General features: G+C 38.6%; 1 protein-coding gene across 1 annotated transcript in view; it reads right to left on the bottom strand.

Annotated features, from left to right (window-relative positions):
- LOC126188286 (ATP-dependent DNA helicase DDX11-like) overlaps positions 1 to 12,950 on the bottom strand; it is a 139,393-nt gene that overhangs the window by 110,651 nt on the left and 15,792 nt on the right. Inside the window, exons 2-4 of the mRNA XM_049929870.1 lie at positions 11,832 to 11,951; positions 4,508 to 4,648; positions 1,060 to 1,260 (exon numbers count right to left, since the gene is read on the bottom strand). Of these exons, the coding sequence (XP_049785827.1) occupies positions 1,060 to 1,260; positions 4,508 to 4,648; positions 11,832 to 11,951 (462 nt within the window). The remainder of the gene's footprint in view (positions 1 to 1,059; positions 1,261 to 4,507; positions 4,649 to 11,831; positions 11,952 to 12,950) is intronic.

Here is a 12,950-nt window from a genome sequence, read left to right as displayed (position 1 = left end):
TAGTCAATGCAGTGGCACCATTTGATCATGCCAAAACTGGAGGGAAAAAACAAGCAGTCCCCTTATTCAGGTCCTAAAACAATGGACATCACTTCCTGGGAAGAACAGGACGTTCTTTTGGTTTTCATCAAATGGGGGGTAACCAGTTATATCTTAAATCTACTGAGAAATGTTCACCAAACTGATACCGCCATCCAGAATCATTGCTGGGGGAAAATGCTATCTGAGGTAACCCTTCTGCAGGTCAACATAGGTCCACACACTGCTACCTGTACCAAGGATAAGATTCATTATTTCCATTAGCAACTTTTCAACCACACGCCTTAAAGTCTTGATCTCACAGCCAGCCACTGTTACCTCTTCCTGAATTTGAAACAATGGTGTGAAGGTGAAGAGGAATACAATGTAGCCTTTTGTCAACTAGTGCAGTCCCCAAGCAAAGACTTTCTCTGCAGTGTAAGAAGCTGGTGCAACATTTAAAAAAGTATTTAGAAGTGAACAGCAGTCATGTGGGGCTATAACTAATGAACGTCATATTCTGAAAAGAAATAAGCACATGAAAGACTGGAGTTCATACAGAGGAAATCATTTTCCCTTCACTCGATTTCTGAGTGTAACAGGAAAAGGAATGAGTAGCTATGGTACAAAGTGCACTGAAAAACGGCTTGTATGTATGTATATGTAGATAATCTCTCTAAAGTACTAGAAAAGTACATTTTCGCTATTTCAATTTTTCTTCGGAATTCTGTACTTCCTTTGTGAAACTACGCAACCCTCACACATAACCGTAATGTTCAGCTAAACACATTACGTTAGTGCGTTTTCTGGCATAACAAATGAAAGGACAGATTCAATATTTTACAGTGTTTCTACTTATACTACACTTTTCTTTATTATTTACTCGCAGAACCCCTCCAGTTGACAAACATTTTGTTCAATTGACACATGACTGCCTGCTCACTTGTTCTTCAGATACATCAATATCTTGACACACGGACATATTTTACACACACTTTTATAGCTACTCTACAATAAGTCACATTATATTAGTGAAAGTACTTGGGTTGGCTTTGGCTCATCCAGCTGGTTCTCTTCATCTTCTTCATCCTCAGTGGCGTCAATGGTGCCATCTTCACAATTACTTTCCTCATATTCTTCTAACAAAATTTCATCTTCATCAGTAACTAAATCTCTCATTGCAGGAACTGATGGAGACTCTTCAGATCTTTGGGAAGATTTCTTATCAGTATTCTTAGCCTCCTGTAGGATGTAAAACAGAAAATATAATGTAAGAGCACTATTAGAGAAACATAGCATGATTAGCAAATGTTCAAAACAGATCAAAGTTTCAGTATCCTAAATCATACATTTGCAAGCAGCAGAGGAAAACATAGGACAAAACTGAGTATAGTAAGTAGCACAGAGAGAACTATTACGGGAATGTAATAACAGTGAGAAAGACAGGCACGATCCAAAGTTCCTTTTAAAAATAATGCTAGTTGACTTTATTACAGATAAAGAAAAGGTACAAAGCAATGTAAACGTGTATTTGTAGCCACTCACATTCACTGAGGACATTTTTCTGTACTTTTTGTCTCTCCCTCAAAGCTCTTGTGATAAATGTTTGAAAATTATATACCTACTACCCTTGTACTCATACACTGGAACCTCTTTGAAATTCCATTAACAGCTGTTGCATGGGTAAAATTAACTGCCTGTACCTCAGGTGTCGTCAAATCTCTCTAATTTTATAACGCACATGCGTGCGCGGGCGCCCCCCCCCCCCCCCCCCCCCCCCCCACACACACACAAGGCCAAGACTGCAAGCAGCAGCAGCACTTGATGGGAGAAGCAAACTAGATGGTGGGGGTAAGGAGGAGGCTGAGGCAGGGAGGGGAAGGGATGTACAGTAAGGGTGGGGGACAGTGAAGTGCTGCTTGTGGGAGCATACAGAAACGAAGTGGGAAGAGGGTAGGGCACCTACAAGGTGTGAGGACTGAATTTCTTCAGCGCGAACGGAGTGGTGGAGGGGGTCAGACCACCCGAGTATGTAGTGAGAAGCTTTTGGAGAGACGAATATTTTTTCCAGTCACCTGCAGGAAAGTGTAGAGTGAGCACGTCAATTTTTTTGGTCCTCCATTCAGTAGTGCGGTCGCGTTTCAAGATGGAGAAAACATCTCGAGCAGCACTACGCCACCAAATTCTGCGTGAAACTCGGGAAAACCTTGACGGAGATCCCCGGAATAATTAAGGACGCCTGCGATGATGCTACCCTGAGCCGCTCAACAATGTTCGAGTGGCACAAGCTATTCCGAGAGGGGCGAGAGCTCATCGAAGACAACCAGTGCACTAGTCGCCCATCAACTTCAAGAAAATGTGGCCAAGGTGAAGGCGCTACTGAGCTCCAACTGGTGCTTAAACATTCGTCTGATGGTTGATGAGATAAGGATTTCATACAGTACCATCCAAAAATTTGTTACCGAGGATTTGGCCATGCGAAAGGTGTGTGCCAAGTTTGTGCCAAAAATCCCGATTGACAAACAAAAACTGATCATGTGCAAATTTCACAGGAAATTCTGAACTGTGCCCAAGAAAACCCATATTCTTTTCACGATGTGATTACTGGTGACAAATCATGGTGTTTTGAGTATGACCCGAAGACCTAACACCAGAGCACTGAGTGGCACAATTCCCCACGTCCGAAGAAAGCCAAAATGAGCAAGTCAAGGGTCAAAACTATGCTCATCTGCTTTTTTGACAGTCATGGTGTGGTTCACTGGGAGGTTGTGACCCCTGGACAAACTGTGAATGAGAAATTTTATGTGGAAGTGCTTGAAAGGTTGTACAAACATATCCTCTGAGTGCGGCCAGACAGCGCTGCTTGTTGAAAGCTGCACCATGACTAAGTGCCAAGCCACTGCGAGCTGCAGGTTTTGGAACACCTGGCCAAGCACAGAGTTGTCATGTTGCTTCACTCTCCCTACAGTCCAGATCTGTCACCAGCAGATTTCTTCCTCTTTCCCAGGTTCAAAGCATTTGTACCAGTTAGTTTAATAAAAAAATTTAAATCAATTCAGTCCTACTACTTATTGATCACGCCCTGTAGGTGCAGCAGGGAAGTTAGACGGAGGGCAGGCTGGTGTGTGTGGAGGGGCGGGGGGGCGGGAGGGGGGGGGGAGGAATAAAAAGAATGTGGGTGCATTAGTGGAATAGAGGGCTGTGTACTGCTGGAATGGGAACAGGGGAAGGGGCTAAGTCAGTAAAGTACAATGACTATCATGCAGGTGGGAACTCTCCCTACAATAATCCTACATTCCCCTCAATAGGGAGGATGATGGGATATGTGCTAAGACATGAGCAAATAACTTCCACGATATTATAGGGATTTGGAGATGGCAAACATTGTCAGAGAAGATACATATTGGAACACATCCAACAAATAACTGAGGATTTAGAGTGCAAGTGCTACTCTGAATTTAAATATTGGCCAATATTTAAATATTTATACCATGCAGCACAGAAATGAAAATAGCATTGCAAAGGCTGGGGGCCCACGTAGCCAAGCATGTACTCATCAAAGAGTCATGAGCCCCTTGGGGGGGATCAAAGGCAGGGCTGCCTGTGAAATCAGTCATATGATCTACAACCTAAGCTGCAACCACTGTGCTTCATTGTACATTGCCATGACAACCAAAAACCTGTCTGCCCTCATGATGGCCACCGATGAAAGCTGGCCAAGACACAGCTGGACCACCATGCTGTTGACCACACTGCCCAACACAAAGTTCTTCATTTCAAATGTTTGTTTCATAGCCTGTGCCATCTGGATCCTTCCCACCAACAGCAGCTTTTCTGAACTGTGCACATGGGAACTCCCCCTGCAACATATCCTACGTCCCCATAACCCTCCTGGCCTCAACCTTTGTTAGTTATTGTCCTTACCCATCTAGCCCGTTCCTTGTTCCTTTCCAGCACTGCGCAGCCCTCTATCCCACCAAAGCGCGCACTGTCCTTTTACTTCTCTCCTTTTCCACTACCTGCTCTCCTCGGCCCAGCCCTCGATCTAACCTCCCAAATGCACCTAGCTGCCCTACCCTCTCTCCACCTTGTTCCTGTACACTCCTTCAAGCAATATTTTACTATCCTCCACACCTATCCTGCTACCCATACCCCCCCCCGCCCCAGCCTCCTCCTTACACCCATCACCTGGTTGCTTCTCCCATCATGCGCCGTTGTTTGCAGTCTGGCTTACTGTGGTCATGTGTGTATGAGTTGCAGTTGTGTGTGTGTATTTTATTTATTTCCAATGAAGGCTTATTTGGTCAAAAGCTCACTTTCTGACAGTCTTTTTGTTGTGGCTACTGCAATGCAGCATGTCCACAATATGGTGAGTAGCAACTACCCTTTTCATATTATTATCAATACTACTACTACTACTACTACTACTACTACTACTGTTATTATTATTTATTGCTGTTTGTCATAAATTTTAAGAAATTTATCTGACCTTTTTGACATTGTTCCTTAGGCTGTGCAACTTCTCCTCTCTCTTGTGAATAGAACTGAGTTGCCGTGCAATCGTGTTTAATTTGTTTCTCAGTTCCACTCCTTGAGCCTGCTGACCCAACCAGTCAACTGCATTTTCTGCCTGGGTATTAAACATTGTAAATGTAATACACCAGTTTAAAACATACATTTTGTGTGAATTTTTAACTAAAAATTAAATTTAATTTCTCAGTACTGAAGTAAAAAAATTTAAAGGATATATGAAAACAACTACATATGAACACTGTAAAATCTCAATACTGAAAAATTAAAACAGTTAATTAGTAACAAGAATTAGACAAGAGTTGTAGAAGAGGACAAAGGATGCTGCATCTTGGAAGGAGAAGTAGAAAGGGCTTGAAGAGAGATGAAGAACCACGAAGCAAGTGGAACTGGTGGATTACCCGCAGATGTGTTTAAGAGCCTTGGGAGTAGTGGTGTGAAAGAGCTAACTTATCTATGTAATAAGATGTATAAAAAAGGTGAATGGCCAGACAACTTTCTCTCAGCAGTAATGATACCAATTGAGAAGAAAAGCAATCACAAGAAATATGAGGATTTTATAACTGTAAGTTTGATTTCCCTCGCAACAAAAGTTCCACTACAGGTGATAAATAGGAGACTTCACAGAAGACTGGAAAAAAGTATTGCAGAGTAACAGTATGGGTTTAAAAGAGGAAAAGGTACAAGGCATGCAGTTGGACTGCTGAGAATTATAGGTGAGAGATACATTGAAAGAGGAAAGAGAAGTTTATACTGTTTACACTGAGCTGGATAAAGCCTTTGATCGAGTACAGTGGAATAAATTAATGGACATTTTAAGGAAGAATGTTGTTGACTGGAGGGGTAGGAGGGTGTTTAAGAACCTATACCTACAACAGAAAATACAAATACAGATTGGGAATGAGATGACAGAGGAAAGTACAATTGGAAGGTGAGTGAAACACAGCTGCTGTCTCTCCAAAACATATTTGGAGCACATTATTCAGAAATGTTTAAAATGAAAAAGATGAGTGTGTGTTGGTAGTAGGAGACTACAATGTATCCGATTTGTGGATGAATGGTGTTATTGGGAGAGAGCGAAAAAACTATGACCGGAATATTAAAAGAATTAAATAACACCTGTGAGGAAATTTGAATGAGAATTAATGAGAAAAAGACAAAATGTATGGTGATAAGTGCAAGAAGAACTACAAAGTTAGGAGAGAAAGATACAGAATAAGTTAGTGCTTTCAAATATCTAGGAAGTATAATTACAGGTGACATGAGATGTAATAAGGAGGTGAAAAGACGTACAGTGATCGCCAAGAATGCATTTAATGAGAAAAGGAGGCTTCTATGTGGATGCATGTACAAGTACCTGAGGAAGAGACTGGCGAAGTGCTTATATGGAGCTTGGCATTATACGGAGCTGAGATGTGGACACTGAGAAAAGAGGAAGAAATAAGAATAGAAGCGTTTCAGACATGAGTTTGGAGAAAGATGAAAGGGATAGCATGAGTAAACAAAGTGAGAAATGAGGAGGTGCTGAGAAGAGTGGGGGAAGAGAGAGAAATTATAAAGATAATCAGGTATAGGAAACACTGTTGGCTTGGACACTGGAAGAGAATGAACGCTATGAGGGAACAGTGAATGGCAGAAGAAGAAGAAGAAGACGAAGACACAGAAGCTACCAGGTTGTGGATAGTGTAAGGATAGGAAACAATTATGAGAAAACAAAGACGGTCACAAATGACAAGAGTGCATGGAGAGCTACATGTGAAGACCTATCCTATGGCAGAACACTGATGGTGGTGGTGGTGGTGGTGGTGGTGGTTGTGGTGGTGGTGATGACAATGAAAAACATCAATACTCTAAGATCAAAAGTAACTGTCACAGAAAGTAAATACATCTCTGCATTCTGATATTACTTTGAAGGAGTTTAACATTACTGATGGCAGTGTTGGTTATCAGTGCCTTGCTGAATATGAATGTATGCATTTCGTGAGAAGTCTTTCCTCATAAAAAAGCTTGCGACTGTCTCATGACGACTTTTTAGGGACTCTCAGGCAATGAAAATGTCTGCGAGAGTGAGGAGGGTTGCGTCCCCCCTCCTCTCCCCAGGGTACAACCTCAGTGAGAGCCAATCCTCCCAACCCACACCAAAGCCAATACTTCAGATGGATAACATACTGTCCTTTACTGGAGAAAACCCAATATCAGTTGTCCAAAAAGTTTACTGTCCATCTAGATTGCAAATATTTGTAAAATTGGTTTCATCAAACTGCCTGCAGATGATAAGGAGACTTTACATACTGGCCCTCTTCGATTTTCTTCGTAAGTGTAGGATTTGTAGTTCAGCACCCAGACATTAATTTTCTAAAACTGTACAACACAATCCTCAAAATAACTTGAAAAAAAGTCTTTGGAGTTTAGAAGTTTTCCAATAGCTGTTAAGTACAAAATAATTACATCCTATTAACATAACTGCTGGTAGCTACGTATCATGAAAGTATTGCAATCTGATTAGCAGCAGATTCTTTTTTTTACTTTTTTAAAAATTCTACGAAAGTGTGGTGAAAAGAAATGCCTCCAGATTTTTTATGTGCAGATTCTTAAATCAATATAAAATAAACAGATGTTATTAACATTCTGCATGTTTATTCTTCATGTATGCATATTTATTTCTCAACATAGTTACCATTTCTTCCAGCAAGAGATCAGTTTGTTGATACCGTCACTGTAGAATTTTGACTTTGTTGATGGAGCTATCACCTCACCTCAGCTTGCACCGCCTCATCACTATCAAAGTGAAGCCCTATGAAAATCAGATGGGGCCAAGTTGGGAATGTATGGAGCTTGATCGATGACAGACAACCCAACATAACTGATTGTTGCAGATGTTGCATCAGTCGCGTTTGGCCTAGAATTGTCATGTTGAAGGAGAGGGTGCTCCATGTGTGGACAAACTCTTCGAATTCAAAAGTTGATTACAGCACTCTGTTTCTCTCGCACCGACATAGTTACGTTACACACCACTAAGTCACATGTTACAATTCAGAGCCCTCTAACAGCAAAGGGCTGGAAATATGTAGACATGAATAACAAAGTTGTAGAATGTTAGTAACGATTGTTTTATGCAAAAAAAATTTAAGACTTTTCACATAAAAAGACTTGGAGGGATTACCTTACAGCAAGATCTCAGATACTTGTTATCAAATGGAAATTAAGTTCTTATTTTTTATTACTGCTCATATGAAAATTGATTAAAATTTGATGCAGACCTGTGAAACACCTCATTGTTAACTGAGAAGAAATTGTATAAATCAATAATCCTGTTCAATATCTAGAAATAAGAAAAAGTATTTCATTTTCTATTTGAATCGTGAATTTGCAAAATGACTTAAGTCCTTAGCGGTACATTTTCAGAAACAACAAAAAACTATCTATTATCTTACTGAAGTGAATATTGCAATAAATTATTGCATTATATGTTACATACATCAAAACTAAATAAGACTGTCATTACAAAAGCATGATCTTGTACTTACTTCATGTTCAAATTTTGGTTTAAAAAAGAACTTAAGTCATTTTTCAAATTAACTTCAGTTTTGCTTCTTACGTAACAAAATTCTGGCATATAAAAACATAATAATGTATTTTCTTAATTGAAAAACACATTCAGAATACACAGAACAGTAAATCATCCAGGGAAATAAACATACAGGACAAAATTTCCAAAACAGAATTGCAATTTTACTCATTTGTCTTTGATTCCCAAGCTGAAATTATCTCATAAAATGCTTTGGATTCATTACAGTCAGGAATGTACTTGACAATTTTGCATATATCTTTAATAATTTTATTTTCACTGATTGGACACATACCATTTGGATAAGCATGTCTCTGTGATAGTTCTGGTACGTACGGATATGTTGGCCCAAGGATGAAAGAATGTAGAATTATTCCTTCTATGAATGGTTTTGCCACAACTATTCCGATCTGTTCTGCAGAAAAGCAGAAGTCCATAAAACTTGAAACAGTGAAGGATACCTTTTTATCTCCAGGAACGTCCGTAACAGACATCTCTATGAAATTTGCATTTCTTTTGTAATAATGTGACCACCAGTTGTAATCATAAACATCCTCACTTTCAACAACTGTAACTGTAAAATTTCCTTTAGCACTACAGCTGACTATGTGTTCACACACGTCCTTCAACGTGTAGAGTCTGTCCACGTTTAGCACAATCATTAAGTGCACTGCTTTTCACTTTAACATTCAGTTCTTCATACGTAATGCATGTGTCTGTACTGGGCCTACCAAACCTCAAACGAAAACAGTTATTGAAATATCTGTGATAATAGTGGTAAGATACATTACTATCAGGATATTTGAGAAGAAACATTTCATGCTTAGTTTCCACAGTTCGTTCACTGTTTAAGTAGAAAACATCTGTTTTTCCATAGTGGGTTTGTTTAGTTAGAAATGACGCATTACCAGCATGAATAGTAGCAAGTATATCAGCCTCTTTTGCATTCCCTGGTTTGTGTTTTCCACGTTGGCCTTTAGGAAACTTGCTACCAATCAGCAACTTACACAATCTCTTCATCTTGGATTCAGTAACACAATAAACACTGAGGAAGGCTTTCTTACACACCTCCATCTGCTTGTCTGAATCTTTAACACAGTATTTGAACATAGCTGCCCTAGTACCAGGCTCGTCTTTCCTTCCTCTTCGCGTTTTTATGGCAATACTTTCAGTTTGTCCCTTGTTCATTCTTAGTGTCAAAACTGTTCATGTAACTAACTGCTTCTAACAATGCATTTATGGAAATCAAGTTAAGACATTGTTTCCTGCATCTGAAATGTGAAAATTTTTTATAAACAAGAGTCTGCATTACTAATAATTACCAGTCTCAGTAAGCTACATGATGTGTACAAGAATATTGTGTACAACAATATTGTGAAACAAAATTAAATCCAAATTGCTTACCCACAAATAGGTCCTGTTTGTCTAGCTGAAACTAATTTCCTCACATGATTTACGTGCTCCAAACCTTTAACCTTAGCATGCTTTATTGTAGCTCTCTTGTATTCTACAGCCAATTTCATTCCTTTCCTCCTTTTTTGGACATTATTTTCAACAACACCAATATATAAAGAACTGCTTTCAGATGCCATTTTTGTTTTCAACTAACATATCACAGGTGTACCAAGCAAAAAAAAGTAATACAGACGTTTTACCAAATTGAATCTGTACATGAATATGTTAACAATTATCATTACCTTACAAGCAAAACGACTTAAGTCCTGGACTAAGGCTGTTTTGCCAGTAAACAAGAATGTTCTGTTACTGGAAATAATGTACAGAAGTTAGGGACTAAAGTCTCATTGGTATTAAGTGATGCATGTTGGGTATTGGAACATTGCTGTGCCCATAACTCAAAACCATGAAAATGTGGACTTAAAAGTCATTTTGCAAGTTCATAATTCATTTAATGTTTAATATTTTACTATCAAATTTTAATTTACTGTGAATACTCTCATTTTCATGCAATTAGTAACTGAAAATTAAAATATGTGTTTATTTAAAAAATTACGATTCAATATTTGTTAATTTATTTTTTCATCTACGATTGTATGATTTTTATGCTATGCACTCAGTTACCAACAGTTATGTTAATTAGGTGGAATTGTTTTGTACTTAACAGTGCTTGTAAATCTTCTAATCTTCAACGATGATGTTCAGAGATTTATATATATAAATACATAATTTTTTTTTTCAGGCATTGAGCTTCAAACCCTACAAGTATAAATAAAATCAGAGGGCCAGTCTGTAATGCCCCATGTGTTTTAGTTACAAGAGTAACCCATCAGTTTCTAAACACAAAGTTACAGTCTAAATCATTGCAATAACATGAAACATGTAAATTTGTATATATAAACTGACAGGTTACTCTTGTAATCTACATACTCTGATGTGAAGATGGTCTGATGAAATCAAAACCGCTCATTTTTATGAAATATATGTAATCCAGACAGACAAAATTTGTTGGCAAGTCAACAAAGCCTGTCCCACAACTATCTGAAGCTGTCTTACTTATATCAGTCATTTCGTTCCAATGAACAAGTGAAACCTTACTCGCAACAACTGCTATGTCAGTATGACCTGTACACGCCAGATTGTCACAATATGACAAACACAATTCCACCGGACTCATCATTTTGCAGTTTCAACTCCCTTTCACATTGAAATGACTGCAAAAGGACACAAAATCTGAAGATAATTTTAAATAAATGAGAGTACAAAACAAGCCTATATCTTAGCTGTTGGGTGAGACGGAATACTGGAAGTCTGCATGTACCCAGCATCATTATCAACACCTTCATATTCAACAGACAACAAAATATCTAATGGAACAGAACAACAGTATAAATAATACGGTACTTATGCTGCCACGTTTCCTACCGCTACCACTGTGGCATGAGGGCCCTGCCACGAACGATTGCACTAGTGCCAGTGAGAGGAAGCATCCCTCCTCTGGAGCTCCAGCGACAGGTGTACCTGAGTTTCACCATTCATGCACAGAGCCCCATTTTTTGTGTTTGCCATCTGAATAATATTTACAGACTTTCATAGTACCCAGGGCTCAACATCTGAATAGACATTGTATTGGAGAGTGACAGATTTATAAATATTTTGTACATGATTACAAACTTACGCTGTTAATTCAGCAACAAAGATATGTATTATTTTTGCTATTTGATGTTAGATGTAGAATATATTAATATCTGAACTCCCTTTTCATGAAAGGCATCTTTTCCTCACTCCTGTATCCACTAAAGAACCACCTTGCGTGCAAAGGAAGTTATAACAAATACCTAACTGCAAGACACCATAAGATACACATTTGCCAAGTAGAGTATTAAAGAGAATCTACTATATGATCACTATACAAAGAATTAAGAGAGACTGAAACATAAGGTAAATGCATTTATGCTGCATGTATACTGGACTCAGGGTTCTTATATTGTTTCACGAGATTTTGGCAAACTGACAAATTTGAGTCACTTGACATCTGGCAGTTCGCCAGAATATTCAAGGAACTAGCTGTAAGCAGGAAGAGTTTTAAATTTCACAAGGCTCTTCTACTATTGTAATGTACACTTCAACAGATCAGAAAAACAAAATAACTATTTCAAAATATAATTATCAGAAGCTGGCAGAATTTTGGGAATCCTTGATTTTTCTATATAATTGCAATCCAATAACCATCCTATTCTTGGTTATATTATTTCCTTACCTCTAGTTCTTCCAGTTGTAAAGTCAGGGCTGCCACCTGAGCTTCAAGGTCTGCCTGGCACCTTGTCTCGTGGTCCAACAGCCATCGCAGGGCACCACAAATCAGACTCAATGATTTGCCCTGTGTGTAAAAAAAAGCATTAGATCACATTTTGAGGAGCTCTCTGTCATGCACTAACAACTTTATTTAAAAATATTCTGGAATTGGCAGTCATGTGTGCATGAGGTGTGATTGCTTTTTTGCTTTGTGTGTGTGTGTGTGTGTGTGTGTGTGTGTGTGTGTGTGTGTGTGTGTGTGTGTCTGTCTGTCACTTGACGTGTCTTCTTTACAGTAAGTAGCAATCTGTCTTTTCCTACCTTGTTAAAAAGTAATGTGATGTGCCACATTCAAGTATTAGTTTAAAGTAAAGAATTAATTATTTTAAGGGTATGTAAAATGCAAACTAACCAATGAGTTGGTAAAGCAAGCAGCTGATAACATTACATTAAGTTGGCGATGAAACTTATATTAACTAACAGTTTTAAAATTGGGCTAAATCGTCATTTCTCTACAGTATTACTAATTTCAGATATGTAATGATGACCAAAACAAAACAATCTCATAAAATAGAATTGTGATAGGAGCAATATATATTTGTATAGACATCAAACAATTACTTGCACTTAGTCTGGTGAATACCTCTTTCTTCTTTCATTACTTGTACTAGTTTTTTTCTTGTCCCAAATTCATAATGAACACAAGATACACATCTCTTTAGGAAATGCAAGGTTATGACAGACCTTTAAGTGGCAAATGTTGGGATCAGGAAAGGGAATAACAAATAGTTGTACACAATATCAATACAGCCTGCCAGGACTCACAAAGTCTGTCGAGATATGAACAGTGCCAAACCTCAGAAGACCTATGTTCACAATGATCTCAGCCCATGTCTGAGACGTTCTGAATCAACATGATCAGTTTATGTATTGATCAGTAGGGATCTTAAGTCTCCAGTCAACATTGTCAATCACAATGCATGTAACCCAGAGGGTTGAGACTTTGACTTACCATATAGTATGTAGAATATTACCCTCAGCCCCCTCCACAGAGTATAGCATATTCACTAAAATTACCACTGTC

This window comes from Schistocerca cancellata, chromosome 5 (genome assembly GCF_023864275.1).
Source record: "Schistocerca cancellata isolate TAMUIC-IGC-003103 chromosome 5, iqSchCanc2.1, whole genome shotgun sequence".
Taxonomy (NCBI): Eukaryota; Metazoa; Arthropoda; class Insecta; order Orthoptera; family Acrididae; genus Schistocerca; species Schistocerca cancellata.
Note: the sequence above shows the minus strand (reverse complement) of the source record. Positions and strands in the feature narration are given on the sequence as shown.